Raw genomic sequence first — 18336 nt, forward strand, 5'->3', positions numbered from 1 at the left:
TCCTGTTTTATTTGTTTTAGTTTTTAAAGTCAGGGTCTCACATAGGTCAGACTGATCTTGATTTTGCTACATAGTTGAATCTGGTCTTGAACTTCTGATACTCTTCCCTCAACTTCCAGTATACTGGGTAAAATGTGTGAACCATTACATCTGGCTAGACATGGACTTTTATTCTGAATGAAATGGAGAGTGGTTTCAGGGTTCTTTGCAGATGAATGATATGGTTTGTGTTTGCTTTTGACAGGCTCACTCAGCATTTTAGACTGTGAGGGCCAAAGTGAAGTAGGGAAACCAGTTTGATTATTGAAGTAATCTTGGCAAAGCAGTAGAGGTGTAGTGAGAGGTGAATGTGTTCTGAAATAAAACCATCTGGATTTGTTTATGGATTGGATGTAGTGGGTGGGAAAGAGAGTACTAAGGACAGCTCTACCTCTTTGGCTAGAACAACTAGAAATATGGAAACCATGATCTGAGATGAGAAAGGCTGTGTTCAGATGGAGTAAGGAGCAGGTTTACTTAATTTACAACATGTGGATTTATGATGGTTGCTTGTTTTTACAGCTTCAGTTTCCTTACTTCCTATCCTGAACTCCCAGAGTTTAGCAGACTGCTTTTTAAAGTAACCCTTCATCTGTTTATCTTAAGAGTTGGAAAAAGGTCAACATGATTGAAATGCAGTTTAAATATAATAAAATGCTCCTAGTTTAATGGCATAGTTTTCACTTTAACAAATGTTTGTGTACATATGAATGCCTTTATGATTAATATAATGTTTCAACCACTCTCCTTTTCACAAATCTGGGATTGTTGTAGCTGTGTGGTTCTGGGTCAAGGTCTCTCTTGAGGCTACAAACTGTTAGATAGGGCTGGATAGTCTCTGAAGACTTGTCTAGAGCCAAAGGAAATACTTCTAAGCTCATATGACTTCTATTTCCAGACTTCTCTGGAATGCTTCTCTATACAGAGAAAATTAATGAAGTCACCATGCTTTTTATGACACTTCTCCAATCATTTGTGTCTCGTTCGGTTTATTAGCAGCTAGTCACTAAGTCTAGGGCATTATTACTCTTGGGTATGAATACAGGATGATGGACTCATTGGCCATGTAGGAGTCCAGCCACAATAATAATTCTTAAATTTAGTGTATTCAAAACAGCTTACAATGTTAATAAAGAAAAATAAATAATTCTTTTAAAATGGTAGTTTTGTGATTTAAGGAAATGGCTTCAGAAAATAGCCCCTTTTATTCATTCTTTGGCTTTTGTGATAGCAGGAGTATTTTTACCTAGGCCTATTGGCACAGGTCTATAATCCCAGCTTCTCAGGAAGCCAAGTAGGAGGATCAAAAGTTCAAGGCCTTCCTGACTTATAGAGTGTGTACAAGGATAGCCTCAGCAACTTAAGGAGACTTTATTTCAAAATAAAAGGCAAAAAGAGGGCTGAAAATGTAGATCTGTTGTAGAGCTCTTGCCTAGCACTGTGAGCCCTAGGTTCAACACCACCACCACCACACACACACACACACACACACACACACACACACACACACACACACACACTCGGTTTTCCCCTCAAACCTAGCAGCTTTTGTTTTCATTTATTTTTATTAAAAAAAAATTTATACCAAGTGTCTTTAATAAGTAAGGTCTGTTAGTGACTGTTATCTATAAATGAGTACTTCGTGTGAGATCTAGTTAGAGCATAGTATTACATATTTTTGTTTTGAAGTACTTGAAACTTTCTTTGGGAGGACAGGGTCTAAGTATATAGTTCGGACTGCCTGGGACTCATTATATGAACCAGGCTGGCCTTGAAACATAAAAAGAAAATTGTATATGGGTGTTTTGCCTGCTTTGTAAGTATGTCTGTGCCCGGTGCCCATGAAGAGGCCAAAAGAGGACATTGGATTCCCAGGGACTAGAGGAGAGAGGATTATGAACTGTCTGCACATGGGTGCTGGGGACAGAACCTTGTCCTTTGGAAGAATAGCCAGTTCTCTTTAACTACTGAGCTGTCCCTCCAGCCCCATTGAAACAGTTGTCTAGTTGAACTGTCTGTATTTGGCATGCTGTTGGTTTTGTTGGCTTTAGATGGTGCCGGACATGGAACCCAGGGCCTTGAATGGGTTACTCAGTACTCTGCCACTAACTATGTTCCCAGCCCTTACCCCAGCTCTTAGTGTCTTTCAGGAAAGGTTTAAAATACAGTATAGTGGAAAGGTAGAGTCAAAGCTGATCACAAACTGCTTGCTTATTCTAAAGTGGTAAGCAGAATAAACCTCATGTGAGGATTAAATGAAGTATCAGAATATATGACAAATATATTTTGAAATTTGAATTGTTTTGAGACTAGTCTCCTGTAGCACAGGCTTGCTTCAAACTGTCGTTTGTTTTGCTTCTACCTCCCAAGTATATGGATTGTAGGCTTGAGCCAGTATGCTGAGCACTGAAAAAGCATCTTCAATTGCAAACCTTTCTCCAAAGCTAGGCTATTAGATGGTTCTGTAGGGTAAGTTGCAGCTGAATCAGAGTCAGTGATGTAGGATGACTTGGGTAAGTTCATTTCAGGTAGGCATGCAATGCTGCTGGGACACTTCATCTTCCCCAAGTAGTCCATCCTGGTGGCTATAAACCTTTGTAACCAAGATGCTTTTAATTCTTTTTTTTTTTTTTTCTTTTTTCTTTTTTTCGGAGCTGGGGACCGAACCCAGGGCCTTGCGCTTGCTAGGCAAGCGCTCTACCAGTGAGTTAAGTCCCCAACCCCTTTAATTCTTTTTACGCTGCTTCCTTTACCTAAGCTGTCAGATGACAGCTAGGAAAAGGCAGCTTATCAGAACTTAAATCATTCCTAAATTGAAATTTTATAGACTTGGCTCAATTTCTTTGCTCTTTCCTCTTAGGTCATATTTCCAATTATATTTTATTTCAGATGAATGCAGATGATTTTGGTTGACCATAATTAATAGTCTTGAGAGGTTACAATGGTTTCTTCCCCATGTAATCTGTGTTTTATAAAGCTTCACTGGGGTTTTGATTAAATGACTATATATGGTAATTGTATGATCCAGTTAGTCTAACAAGCATGAAAACTGATTTCAAAAAATGAACTTTATTGTTTTACTGTTCATTAACCCATTTTTCCACCCTACGGAAATTGACCGTTGTATTCCTGTACTGGATTCAGGAAGAGAGAAACTCTTCCCTAAAAGAATAATTTTAGTATGGTCCTACCCCTTTTTTTCTTTTTCTTTTTTTTTTTTTTTTTTTTTTTTTTTTGAGACAGGGTCTCACTAAGTAGACCAAGCTGGCTTCCTACTTACAGAACTCCTATCTGCCTCTGCCTCCAAAGTGCCAGAACTAAAGGCACCATGCTTGTCATAGGTATTTCTGATCCTTTTATCTTAGCCTTTCAAGTGCTGGGGAGTATAGGCTTGACCATGCTTAGCTTTAACTCATAAGAAGATAAAATAACAAAGCAACTTTTAACAGAATTTGATCTAATAGATGAAGAATTAAATTTTTGAGTAGGTTCCTCTGTTCTAAGATATATTATATTGCCTCTTATTTTCCTTCCTTCTTGATTTGTAACATTTTGTGTGTGTATGCGTGCGTGTGTCTGCGCGCATCTGTCTGCGCGCGTCTGTCTGTCACAAGGCAGCTGTGGGCATCGGTTCTCTTTCTTTCACCATGTGGATTCTAGGAATTGCAGCAGTTGCTCTCACCAGTGAGCCATCTTAGCAAATTTCAACTTTGACTAGTATTTTCAACTTAAAAACTGTGTATATCCCACAATCTGGGTATGGCTAGGACATAAATATGTACTGATGGCTCACAGAAGGAACCAATCATGAGTATTTTTAGAGGGAACAAAGGTGTGGAAAAGGGCTGTCATTTTCAGATGAAGTTCTTAGAAGAGGAAAAGCTAGATGAATCTCGGCTCTGTTGCAGATGTTTAAGGGCTGTTGGTTAGCAGCACTGTTGGGCCTGCCCACCTTCTGAGTTCTAACTCAGAAGCATACAGTGAAAGCAAGTAAAAAGTGTATAGAAAGCATAATACTGACATGTTAGTACAAGCTTTATTATGTGAAGAAGTATACAGAGCTCATGTTATTGGTCGCAGAGGTGTGAAACTCAGTCCTAATGTAGCCCAGACTGGCATTGAACTAGCCAAGAAGTACAGGATGCCCCTCCTGATCTTCTTGCTTTGTCCCAAGTGCTGGGATTTCACTGTGCCCAGCTCTTGTGTAGAAGTCTGAGGTCAGTTAACATAGAATTTTTTTCTTTTTTGAGATAGGTTCTTATTATAGCTCGGGCTGATCTCAAACTCAGTCCTTCTACTTTAGTGCAAGTACTAGGCTTACATTTTCTTGCCACTGTTCCCAGCAGCATACTAATATTATTGAATATGTGTTTAACTGTGTGGACATACAAGTTTCAAAAATATTTTCTAGTTTTCTATTTTATGGTTTGCCATTTGAACTATATGAAGTAGGTTTATATCTTGCGTCAGATCACTATAAGAGATACTACATGCAACCCAGTTATTTCGGAGGCAAGTATGAATGTGAATGAATGACTGTAGTGACTATCTGACCGTGACTGACTGCACTTAACGATCAGAAAGGACCATGCGGCTAAAGGAGCATGACTCAGAAAAGTTTTAGAGAGGAATCTGTGAACTAGTTCACAGAAATGGTTGCAGCTGGGCAGCAAGGCACATAGTTCGTCAGTGGGATCTTGTTTTCCTGGGTGCTTTTGGCCAGTCTATCATTTCAGCTAGCTTTTCTGATGACTCATTATTTTGTGGGTAGAACAACTGTTCATTGTCTAGGTGGGGGTGGGTAGGGAGCTAGCTCTTTGCCTTAGGAAATGCCTGCCAGGTAGAGCATTGGCATTGGTGGGAATGTGTATGTTAGCAGTGTTGCTGTGGTGCTCTGTGTTTCACACATTTTACTTACTTTGATCTCTCTAATTTTACTAAAGGAGATACTTTCATTGATTATAAAATGTGAGGAATCTGGTGCTAAGTGAAAAGTTTTGAAGGCCAGGCATTATAGACAGTACACACGTATAATCCCAGTTTTTAGGAAGTTAAGACAAGGAGTTCCAGCCACACTGAGCTACATAGTGAGACCCTGTCTCAAAAACAGAAACCTCAAATAAACAATAACAACTAAAAATAAATAGTTTGGAAATGTTAGTACAAGGAAGCTAAGAGCTTTTTTCTTGCTCTTTTATTAATAAGTATTTAAATATTTATTATGGGAGCTTGGAGAAATGACTTAATGGTTAAGAGTACCAGCAACTGTTTCAAAGGACTCTGGTTTTATCCCTAGCACCCCAGGGCAATTCAAAACCATTCATAACCCCAGTTCAGCAGATCCAATGGATGTGCCTTTGCTTTTCTGGCCTTTAGGACACCAGGCAAGAAAAATTGGTACACAGACATACATGTAGGCAAAGCACCAGTATACTTAATAATTTTTAAAATTTTTAAATATTCATAAACTAAGGGGTATTCATTTTCTTTTAATGTTTCCCTGGCATTTCAGTTTATAGACTAGGCTCAGAAAGAAACATTTTGAATGTTAACTGTTTGTTGGTTTGTTTTTTTGGTTTATTTTTTAATTAGGGTTTCTTGGTAGTCCTGACTTTCTTGGAACTCATTGTAAACCAGGCTAGTTATAGATCAGGCTAGTCGTAGACCAGGCTGGCCTCAAACTCACAGCCAAACCCCTGCTTCTCCTTCCTGAATGTTGGGATTAGAGGCCTGTGCCACCATTCCCCCCCCCCCCCCGCTTATCTGTTTATTATAGAGAAATGAGATACTCCCCAATTAAAAGATTATCTTTTTTTTTTTTAAGAATGAAGTCTTTGCTTGCTTTTGTCAATAGCTTTGAGGTTGGTTTCTGTACATATTGGTTTGTTACTCAATTACTAATGTGCATTGTGTATTTGTAAATTGACAATTATGCTGCTTTACTTATCACAAAATTATCTTTAGAATAACTTAAAACATGGAAATACTTTCAGTCATAGCTTTTCTACTTTCAGTTTGCTTCACCTCAGCTACCTAGGAACTAGACATATCCCATTGTCAAAAAAAATCCCTTTTTTAAACATAAAACATTAAAATGCCACATTTTGTCAATCTGAGGTTATTGAAGACCATCTGTTTATATTTATAGTATATCTGAATAGGCAAACATTGTTTCTAACTATTTACTATCTGTTTAAACTAGGAAACACATTTCTGTAACTAAACTAGTATCTAACATGACCATGAGTTTGATTGACTGGCTACTAGCTTGTGTTATTTAATTATCCTAAACAGTCTGTAATACCAGCCTTCAAAAGGACTAGAATTAACAGTGCATTTTTAAGAACACATAGATACAATACCTTAAATGAGAGCTGAAACATATATACAGAATATATTATAACAATATAGCATTAATCTGTATCAATATACAGTTTATACCAAACATAAAATATTTGGTTTGTTCCTTGGTTTAGAAGTAGATTAAATAATCTACCCTTTTATTCTATTATTTCTATAAAAATATAATAAACTATCAATGTACAGTTTTGGGATTGTAGCTAGAAACTGCTCTTTCCTAAAATGGGATCAGCATAGTAGAGGACAGACAGCTGAGCTGAAGGTACCACTGCTGCTTCCGAATTGCTTATTCTTAGAACAAGCAGCCTCAAGACCCTCAAAGAAGGAAATATTATTGTACAAGCTAATAAATGAGAAGTTGATTGGATTTCCTTATACCTTTCTTCTGACACTTAAATTTCAGAACGCAAGTTTACTAGCTATTTAAGGAGAGAGGGTGGAGTTAAAAGAAGTTTGAGGTTAGGGATCTTGTTCTGTGGTCATACTAGCACACACAAAGCTTTAGGTTTGATCCCCAGTAACAAAAATAACCCTCCCCCTCCCTCTGTTCTCTCTGTCCATTTACCGGGAGAAAGTACTTACTGTCTTATATTCTGTACTACAAAGATCTTGGTGTCTGTCTATGAAGGAGGATTAGCAGTTTTTACCATCATACTGAATGCTGTTTTCCTTTGCATACCCTTTTGAGAATCTAATGAAGCAATAAATTCTTTAGGGGAAAAAAAACACCTGGATTCAAAAGTAAGTAATTACTCAGAATTTTACAAAGTGTCTGGTCTTACTGAAATGAACCTATAAATTCAAACCACCTTCTGGGTTTTCTGAACACTAATCCCTAAATTTGGGAGACAGAGGCATGTGAATCTCTGAGTTTGAAGCCAGCCTGATCTAGTTACAAGTTCCAGGCCAGCCAGAGCCACATGTGAGACCCTGTCTGAGTAAAATAAAATGAATCTGTTATCCAGTTATGGTAGTAGATCTGTAGTCCCTGAACTCCAGAGGCTAAGACAGGAAGCTTGAGTTTGAGGTTAGCCTGAGCACTAGCAAGTAAGGAGCACCCGGCCTGTAAAGCTGTATAATTAGACCTGGTCTGAAAAAGATCAAAGGGTTGTGTTTATGACAAAAACCTTAATATAAATAAAGGTAGTACTAAAAACTTGAGGGACCTGAGGTCCTGTAATATTGAGCTGCATAAGACACCTAACTAAGGGAAACGTCAACCTAAGATAGAATGTGTTTTCATTTGCTTAGCTTTGCTATTCATAGTCTGCTCTGCACTGTTTTCTTCTGTGCAGATTGAAAAGCTGGACTTTATTAGAGTTCTTTATTGGTCCCAATTTCCAACTTATTCCTCAAGGAATCTTTCTTCCTTCTTCCAGATTTGAACCCATAGTGTTAGTGATCACCATATTTATTATATTAGCCCAGATCTCTTAGAAAATTGAAATCTTCTATATTTCTTTTCTCTCTAGATTTGTCTACTATAAGTGATTTAATAATTTTGACTTTTTTTTCTGCTTATCACTTAGTATAATATTGGGTTCATCTGTGTTATAGAAGCAATACGTGACTTTTGTTGTTTGAGTTTTTGTTTTGCTGGTGTCTGTGATGATGGGTTTGGTTTGATTGACAGTCATCTTGTATAGCACAGGCTGACCTTGAGTTTGTACTGGTCCTTCTACTCTGGCCTTTCAAGTAAGTGCTGGAACTAGAGGCATGTGCCATCATCATGTCCTGCATTCATTTCCTTTTTATGACCAAATAATATATTAATGTATTAATATATTATTAATTAACTAATATTAATTAACTAATATTAATTAATAATTAATATTAATATGATCTATATTAATAATAGAGTTGGATAATACAAGCATATTTATTGAACTTCTTTTCTGGCTTGAATGTTGGAAAATTTGAAGCTATAAGTTGAAAATAAAATAATTTATATAATTTGGATTAAACATGACATCAAAAATACTGATGTTTAGCTCTTGAGTTAAACTCTTCTAAACCACATTTTACCTTTTTAAAAATGAGTCACTTTTAAACCTGTGAAATCTCATTCTGCAGTATTTAACTTTTTAGAAAGATAAGCTGTTTTGTTGCGTCCTGTGATTTGCTGCATCTATAAACCAGTTTGTTAAGACTTTGTGGAATCCATTTTCTATAACATAATTTTTTCCTGGACAATTGAGCTTCATTTTGGGACATACAATAACATTTCTTTTCAAAGATTGAAATTAGGCATCATTTTCAGTGAAACAATGCCTTTGTGTTTAAATGACATTATTAAATTAACATTACAAAATACCAGCTGTTAAGAGACAGCGGTATATTTTCTTCAGACTTTGAAGCCTGCTGTTCATGAGTATAAAAACACCAAACATTTACTTTGAATATTACTTTGAACACAAAACTGTTTATTTCAATGTGAACTTTAAGTAAATCACCAGGATCATCAAATGTTATTTTAAATTAGAAGTCCAAACATTATTCTTCATAACAAATGTATCCATTTTCTAAAGCCATTTAGAAATTTCCCAAAACATATTAATGGTGCTCTCCTTTTCATGAAAGATTTATAAAGAAGTAAAAGACAAGCTTTAAAAAGTGAATTACATAAAGGAAATATTTTTTACTGTAAATGTTAATATGAATAAGCTAAAAAATTGTAGAATCTGCAATTTTAAAAAATATAAACCATTTGTGAAGAAAACAAATGTGGTTTAAAAGTAGCATGAAGTTGACTTTTGCTCAGCTATTACATGAGAAGAATTACCCATGGTTTGTATCAGGAGTTAGCATACTGTCTCTACCATGTGCTCTAAGGACCAAAGTCCTCACTGGAGGTATGGTAAGTCAAGTCCTTTGATGTAGAGTACAGTGGGATATTGTACTTAGATTTCTCTGGGGTGTTGCATGGGAGGTGAGTATTGTCACTTGACACACTGATAGAGTCAATGTGGCTGGACTCAATGGTATGTAGTTGTGCTTACCAGCACAGAGAAGATGAATGAAGAAAAAGTTCAAGGTCACTCAGCTACTTAGTGGCCAACCTGTGTCTCAAAAAAGGATAAATAAACAAATAAGTAAATAAATAAATTTATAATATGGAAAGAAATGAGCACTTATCAGAACAAAAGGAAATATGTGGTTAGACGGTTGTAACTATAACCTTAGACTGTTTCCCTTGCTCCAGTGGGAGGAGAAATAGAACCTTATGTTTTTAAAGATCTTCTTTCTTTTTTAAATAGAGATTGGTCCAACATAGTTTATTGAACTTTTATTTTTAAAAGAAGTTGTTTAGCATAAGGAGAAAAACGTACATATGTAACATAAAGGCCTAAAACCTGTACTTTCATGTTACCACTACTTGGGGAGTAACTTTTCTATTGTTTATAAACTGACAGTTTTTAATACGTATCCCTGAAAACAAAAAGTCTAAAACTTTGCTCAGGAGACCACTTAATTTGGATGGATGGATAGATATAGATACAGATATAGATATTGGGTGTAAACACACACACACACACACACACACACACACACACACACACTGTTGCTGTCTTCAGACACACCAGAAGAGGGCATCAGATCTCATTATAGATGGTTGTGAACCACCATGTGGTTGCTGGGAATTGAACTCAGGATCTTGGGAAGGGCAGTCAGTGCTCTTAATCTCTGAGTCATCTCTCCAGCCCCCAGCTTTTCTCTTAAAAGAAACGTTCCTACTATTTTTCGGTCATGTTAAGTAATAAAGATGCCAGCTTTAGCTCATGAAGCACTAGATTTGTCTGGTGACAACATATTTGTGTACATAGATGAAAATCTCACTTATGAAGATGTGTTCGATTACTTGTAGCTTTGAAAATTCATTGGAGTTTTATTCTATACTTTAAATATCTTACTTAAGGTAGTAAATGATTTAAATTTATGCTGATTTTTATTTTGTAATAAGTGAGGTAGAAAAAATTTAAAGGAAAAAAGATTAAGTAGTCAGGTATGATGGACACAAGCCTACAATCCCCATACTTGAGAGATAATTACAAGAAGATCATCAGTTCAAGACCAGCCTGTGCTTCATGCTGTTCTTTCTGAGAAAGACAGAGACAGACAAACAGACTTTAATTATTGTTTTTATTACAATTATTTAAAATTTGAGATTATAATATAATCACATCATTTTCCCATTCCCTTCTCCTTGACTACTTTTGTTTTCTCTTGTTTGGGTTTTGTTGTTGTTTTTTGAGACAGGACTTCTCTTTGTAGCCCCAGGCTAGCCTGAAACTCAAGTAGATTAACCTGCCTTTGCCTCACAAATACTGGGTCTAAAGACTTGTGCCACCAAGCCTAGTGGGTATGGTGACTCTAAAATGTAATCTCAGCATTTAAAGTGGAAGTAGAATGATTCTGAGTTCAGAGCCATCGTGAGATCATAACAATTTGACATTAGAGCAGAGAAGATTGTAGGACTATGATAAATTCCTCTCTTGGTTTCATATCTGTGTCATACAATATCTGTCTTGACAACCATTCTTTACATTTAAATCCTTATCAAGAAAAATCAGCTAATGTGAGAATTAATGTGATTGGAAGCCTGGGTTTGGAAATTCTACTAAAGTGACTTGCTCTGATGTCATTTATTTACTTGGAAACTTGGGGACTGTATTGGTTAATCTTTAGAGAGGATAGTATAAAACTGGAAACTTTTAGATCACCTCTGTGTGAGGATGTTGGTATTTTCTGATAGTGCAAAAGGTTTATAGGATGGATATTGTTTAACTCAGTAAATTAGAAATAAAGTTTATTGATAACTTTTAAATTTATGGCATAAAGTGTATTACATATTTTACATTTTTCAGTGATGTTACAGCATCCCAGAGTGTTCCTTTTGGATATTTCTCCAATATACAACTGTCTATAACTATAGTCCTATTGAATCCAGTGCCCTCTTCTGGTGTGCAAAGTGTACATTTAGAAAAAAGCCTCCATATGTGTTGCATGATGTTTTATCACACTGTGAACCCCCAAGATTGTGTCATTTACAGAAAAAAAGTAGTGTGGCTCAGCCCTTCACACACGCTTTTAATCCCAAACTATGAAGGTAAAGTTAGTTTGTAGAAGGAAGCACCCAGATTTGGAAGTGATGTCTAATTGAGTGACAGAGTGACAAAAGAGAAAGATTTGACAGAATAGGATATGCCCAACTCTCATGAGAAGAGAGAACAAAGGAAAGCTGCATGAGGAGCAGTACAGAGAAAAGAGAGAGAAGGCAATTTTGCCAGGACAATTGTAGAGAGAGGACTAGCTAGACACAGATAAAGACTGAAGCCTGAAGATCAGAACATATTGCCAAAAGTTAGTATGAAGCCAAGGAGAGCGATTCAGGAGAAGCTGAGAGAAGCCAGTTTGAATCAGTTAACTTGGAGAGGAGTTTGAGCTGGAACAGCTAAGTTGAACTAGCCTGCCAGAGCTCAGAAAGACCTAAGAAGGGGTAAGCTAATTCAGCAGCAAGTCTGAGAGACTAAGAACATTCTAGGTTTAGATAAGATACTCATGCTAGAAGCTTCCAGGATTAGGTCTAGGTTAACAGACAGGCAGTAAGCCCCAAGAGACAACAATTACAACAGGAAAATAAAAGTTACACACACACACACACACACACACACACACACACACACACACACACACACACACACACACTTGTTTATGTATGTCCTGAGGAAGAAAACTATTTTTTTGTTTTCACCAGTCTTTTTTATGTTTTTTAGGTATACTTGAAAGCCCCCATGATTCTGAATGGAGTATGTGTTATATGGAAGGGCTGGATTGATCTCCACAGATTGGATGGTATGGGTTGCCTGGAGTTTGATGAGGAGCGAGCCCAGGTAGGATGATTTCAGTCTTTGCTGGGTATAGTTCTTTTATTTAGTCCCTAAACTTGTCTTTGGGGAACTACTTTACCTTATCTTTAGAGAAGTATGTTTGGGACTCATGAGATGATTTAGCAGGTAAAAGTCACCTAAGGACCTGAGATTGATTCCCAGGACCCACATGGTAGAAAGAGCCAACTCCTCTGACCTCCATACACATGCTATGTAACTGGTGTTCACCCATACACATGTATATACCCACAAAGTAAGCAAAATATAGAAACCCCCCCCCTTTCCCATCTCCCAAGACAAGGTTTCTTTGTGCAACTGCCTTGAACTTAAGAAATCTGCCTGCCTCTGCTGGGATTAAAGACACGTGACACCACTGCCTGGGCTTAATAAAATTTTTTAAAATTTATTTTTATTTTATGTTTGTTGGTGTTTTGCCTACATATAAGTTTAAGGTTGTCAAAGTCCTGGAACTTGGGTTACAGACAGGTGTGAGTTTCCATGTGGGTGTTAGGAATTGAACCTAGGTCCTCTAGAAGAGCAACCAGTGCTCTTAACTACTGAGCCATTCCTCCAGCCCAGATTTTTTTTTCTTTTTTTTTTCCGGAGCTGGGGACCGAACCCAGGGTCTTGCGCTTCCTAGGTAAGCGCTCTACCACTGAGCTAAATCCCCAGCCCCTCCTTTAAAAGATTTTTAAAGAGTAAAAAGTTTTAGGGTTATTTTTGCTCTGATGAAACACCATGACCAACAATTGGGAGGAAAGGGCTTATTTGGCACCCACCACTCACAGTGGGCTGGGCCTGTCATCAAGTAAGAAAATGCCCTAAGGCTTGCCTATAACCTGATCCCATGAAGACATTTCTTTATTGAGGCTTCTTCCTCTGTGATAATTTTAGCTTGTGTCAAGTTGACACAAAACCAGCTGACATAATATGCTCACGCAGTGAATAATCTTGAAAGTGTTGAGGACTACATTCCAGTCCTAATTTTGGAAGTCTTTCCTTCAGTGGAAATCAACTGGTTCATCATTGGATTACCTGTATCTGTCTGGTGGGAAGTTAAAAGTCCAGTAAATGATGCTTTCCAATATTTTTTATTGGTTTATTGGGACAGTATGGGGGAGAGGAAGAGAAACAATTGTAAAAGCAACATATGAGAAAACCTTTTTTAGATTGACTGAGGATCTTGCCAAATAACCTCCCTAAAAGGCATTAATAAACTGGACAAAACTTGTTTTAAAACAAGGAGACAACTGGGTGGCACATACCTTTCATCCCAACCCTTGAGGAGCAGAGGCTAGTGGATCTCTATGAGTTCAGGTTCAGCCAGGGGTACAGAGTGAGTCCCTTTCTCAAAACCAAACCCAATCCACTGTTGTAAGTACTTTGGAAATTGACCAAAGGATACAGATTGAGATGCCTATGTTCAGGCAGAGCTTTTGATTTTTGTTAAGATCAGTAAGTCTGTGATATTTTAGTCAGAAGCTGCTGCCCTTCCCAAGTCTGTGGTCCTTTAAGTTGTTCTCTGGGCAAGCCATAAGGGCCGCTAGCTCTGCTGTCATGTTTAAGAGAACTCTTTTCCCAAGAGCACAACTTGAGAGGGTGGGATCCACACACAGAGGTGTTAGAAAGCAACAGGTTTCATTGGCAGATAATCTAGCAAGGTTATTGTTACAGGAAACAACAAGGTAACAGACCAGGCAGAATTTGACCATCCCATGTAGATACAGGGAAACAGATAGCTAAAGTGGCCTAACCAAGACCACATGCATGTGGTCTGAAAAGCTTGTGCAGGCTATACCTGCTCCAAAAAGAAAGAAGGCTTGTGGAAGCACTTACTGCATGTATAAACACAGAGTGGAGTTGGTAAACTCTCCAAACTTGGGAACCATTTGCCCAAGCTATACATTACTTTACCTACTGACCCATTTTTTTAATCCCATTTTTTGGAGAGGAGTATTCTATGTGTAGAGGTATTTTGCCTCTGTGTATGTCTATGCACTATGTATGTGTCTCGTGTTTATGGAGACCAGATGAGGGCATTGCATCCCTGGGACTGGAGTTACAAATGTTGTGAGCTACCATGTGAGTTCTGAAGACTCCTGATTTTGTTCAGTCTGGTATCTTAACTCCAAAGCTCATGTGACCCTCCTGTCTCAGCCTTCCATGTGGTGGGTACAGGTACCTGTCACAATGTTCCACTCCAACTTTGTAATGTTGACTCATCTGGCCGCTTTATGCATATTTTCATATAAACAATGAAAAGACAAGTTAGTATGACACATGGCCGCAGAGACTAAAATTTTGCAAATTCCTCTAATCTTTGCCTGAGGCTGGATAAAGTTACTTGTCCTTAGCCATTCGTCTCCTTTCATGGTGAACAGTAATTTAATTAGCAAGGTAGTATCCTTAAAGGGAGATGTTAGAGGACAGCATGGCACTGGTCATTGCCCCTCAGCTTTCCTAGTTTGCCATTTTCAGAGAGTAAGAATTCTTTTCACTATGCACACATCTCACTTGTCACCAGAAAAGACCATGACAGAAGTTGGAACTAAGAAATTGAGAAATACCAAGTCATTTTTTTTTCTATATCAACTAGTAATACTTTTCAGTGACTTCATAGAATGAGTTTATGTGCATTCTAGAGTACACAGTGTCTCAATAACTTTCTTAGGGAATTATGTCATTGTTCCTGTATACTCTCATTTTATCCTCATAATTCCTGTTGTACATAATCACAGTTGATAACTTCATGTGGATTTGTTAATTAGGTTTATTTGCCACTGACCCCAGCAGCTGTATGGTAAAAAAAAACACTATTGTTTCATGTTGTATTAATAGCACCAAGTACAGTGGCCTACCCATAATAAAGGCTGAGTAAATTTGTGAAATAAATGAAAAAGTGATAAGAACCAGTAAGATGACATAGTATAAAGACACTTGTCACCAGACCTGGTGACCTTTGATCCACAAGCCCCACAAAATAGGAAAATGCAGGTTTTCTCTAATCTCTACATCTCAACTGCAGTGTGTGCACAGATGCGCAAATGTATGCACTTAAACTGAATGTAGTGATTTTTTTTTTTTTTTTTAGAAAAAGAAGGTGGTATGCCTTGTCATCCTAGTCCCAGTTTATATAAACTTACGAACAGACAGCATTCGCTTAGAGCTGTATAGAATATTCTGAAAGTATAGTAGAAAAGAGTAATTATCTTTAGTTATGTGTATGACTTTTATATGTCCATAAGTACTTATAATGTAATAGTGCTTACTGAATACTGTCTTAAGCATTTTTGTTTGTTGTCTTGCACAATTTTAACAAAGGTGTGAAATATTATTATGCCTGTATTTTATTTTTTTATTTTATTTTTTCATTTTTTAATGACGAAAACAAAAATACATCTAAAAGCGAACTTGACCTTGGCCTCCCGCCTGGCCTTGCATTTCATTGCTGAGTCTCTGAACACATCCTTGTTGACAGCAGTTTTGTCCAAGGGGATATCCACAGAGTACCTTGTGGGCATGAGGTGATTGTAGTTATAAACTTTCACAAAGGACTTGATCTTGGATCGCTTGGTGATCTTCTTCTTGCCCATGGCGGCTGTCACTTTTCTGGGATAGCGGTCAATTCCAGCCACCAAGGCATGGCTGTAAGGGCGGTTGGAGGTGCCATCATCAATGTTCTTCACGATGATGGCTTTGCATCCGGAAGTAGCGCCCAGCCAGGACCAACACCACTTTCCTGGGTTTCATGAACTTGCCCATTTCGACAGCAAGCAGCTGGCACCCAGCAAAAAGGAAAGCTATGCCTGTATTTTAAATAAATTTACTGAAGCTTAGAAAAATTAGGTATCTTTCCTTGGATCCTAAGACTAGAAAGTAATCATAATGTGTTTTGGAGGCTGGAGATATGGCTCAGCAGTTAAGAGAACTGACTTCTTTTCTAGAGAACTGAGGTTCAGTTCTCAACACCCAAGTAGCAACTCATATCAAAGAATTCTACACCAGGGAAGTCCATCAACCTCTTTTGCCTCTACAAGCCCCCAGATACACAAGTAGTGCACAGACATACATGCAGGCAAAATACCCCCCCCCCCCCAAAAAATACTTCAGGAAAGGAAAAAGAATGTTTCTAGGTTCTGGAGATTGGACCTGGGGCCTTGTGTGTGCCAGGCAAATGCTTTACCACTAAGCTCCATTTTCAGCCCCAGGTATGGGAATGTCTTTCTGCTATCTTTCCGTGCCCTCACCATGGTGCACATGAAAGTCCTGGAAGATGTTCTCAAAAGCAGCAACAAGGGCTGGAGAGATGGCTCAGTGGTCAAGAGCACTGGCTGCTCTTCCCGAGGTCCTGAGTTCAAATCCCAGCAACCATATGGTGGCTCACAACCATCTGTAAGGAGATCTGATGCCCCCTTCTGGTGTGTCTGAAGACAGCTACACGTATACTTATCTATAATAAATAAATATTTAAAAAAAAAAAGCAGCAACAATGCTGAGAAAAGAGGCAAGCACCAGGTCTTCAGGCCATGCTTTTAAATCAAGATTTGGTTCATAACTGTGTTGATACGAAGTGTGGCTCCATTGGAGAATCTGGTGTCATTGATGATAACAGCTGGGGAAATCATAGGCACTTCATAGGCAGGTTGAACAAGTGTAGAGTGATCAGCCCTAGATTTGATGTGCAACTTAAAGACCCAGAAAATAGAACAGTCTACTCCAACTTGTTACTTAGCTTCAATGTACTGACAGTCTCACCTGGGGTCGTGGACCAAGAAGAATCAAGACAAAAACACAGAGGAGGGAAAATCTTGGTGTTCTTTTTCTAGAGATATAAAACAGGTAAATCAAAGGAGGCCTCTATGGACTGTGAAAAATAAACATTAATCTTGTTAACATAATTTATTCACACAGTAAAGTAGCTAGCATAGTCAGATCCAGCATAACATTTATTACAGTATCAGGAGCCCCTGGCCCACTGCAGCAATCCTGCAGCTCTGTCTTATTTGCCAGGTGGCTGCTAACTCTGAACATTGTATCAATTCCCAGGAAAGAATAATTGTGAGAGCTCTTTTACATAGCTTGGAAAATCTTATTAGGTGTCTTCTGCTGTTACCTCATTGGCAGAAGTAAGTTACACTGCCAACTTTTGTACTGTTCTTGGGAAGTGAGTATTGATGGCCTTTTTTTTTTTTCTCTCTCTTTTTTGGTATTGTTCTATTTTCTGAATCTTAGTTTCTGCAAGCATACCATTAAAAATATAAGTGCATACTATATATGACTGGCAAAGCTTGAACATTTTATGTTGAAGAGAGTAGGCAGTGAGGGAGCCTTTAAGGTTAAGAGTCATTGTGATTACATTGTGCTTTAGATACACATGAATAGCAGAGGGAGCATTGAGGTGCCTTAACAGAAGGGAACAGGGACCGATTTTGAGAGAGACTTATAATAATCTAGTTTACAGTTCTTTGGGTTCCAAATTAGAAAAATATTTATAGAAATTAAGATGGCAAAATAAAAGCAGCAAATAGGTAGTCTGCTAATCCAGTTTACAGAGGTAAGAAAAAGGGGCTACAAATTAAAGATGGTTCAGATTCCTGTTAGAATGTGGTGCCACATGTCAGTTATTCCAGCGCTGGGGAGGCAGAGGGATTGTGTTTCAGACCAGCCAAGAGCTGTAATGAGACCCTCACTGCAATATAAAAATACCTCTGAAATTAGTGCAGGATGGGGGGATTAGTATTGATATTTTAAGAATTACTCTTCGATTGGTTTCTTTCCCAAAAAATCCCCAAATTTAGTCATTTTTACATAAATCAAAATAATTATTTCATGTACCCTGACAGCAGGAAGATGCATTAGCACAACAGGCCTTTGAAGAGGCTCGAAGAAGAACTCGAGAATTTGAGGATAGAGACAGGTCTCACCGGGAGGAAATGGAGGTGAGAGTTTCACAGCTGCTGGCAGTAACTGGTTAGTACTTTCCCCAAACTCTCAGGCTGTGTTTTTGATGTTTGTGCATAATGTGTTTTTTGGTTTAACTTTGTCTTTT

General features: G+C 37.9%; 1 protein-coding gene and 1 pseudogene across 4 annotated transcripts in view; one reads left to right on the plus strand and one right to left on the minus strand.

Annotated features, from left to right (window-relative positions):
* Cbfb (core-binding factor subunit beta) overlaps positions 1–18336 on the plus strand; it is a 47529-nt gene that overhangs the window by 15097 nt on the left and 14096 nt on the right. For 2 of the 4 annotated variants that reach the window (XM_006255502.5, XM_039097826.2), the window contains 2 exons: positions 12174–12290; positions 18131–18226. In XM_006255502.5, coding sequence (XP_006255564.1) covers positions 12174–12290; positions 18131–18226 — 213 coding nt within the window. Of the gene's footprint in view, positions 1–12173; positions 12291–18130; positions 18258–18336 lie in introns of all 4 variants that reach the window. The other 2 variants (NM_001013191.1, XM_039097827.2) reach the window with 1 other exon arrangement.
* Positions 15249–16320, minus strand: Rpl27-ps10 (ribosomal protein L27, pseudogene 10; annotated as a pseudogene).

This window comes from Rattus norvegicus, chromosome 19 (assembly GCF_036323735.1).
Source record: "Rattus norvegicus strain BN/NHsdMcwi chromosome 19, GRCr8, whole genome shotgun sequence".
Taxonomy (NCBI): domain Eukaryota; kingdom Metazoa; phylum Chordata; class Mammalia; order Rodentia; family Muridae; genus Rattus; species Rattus norvegicus.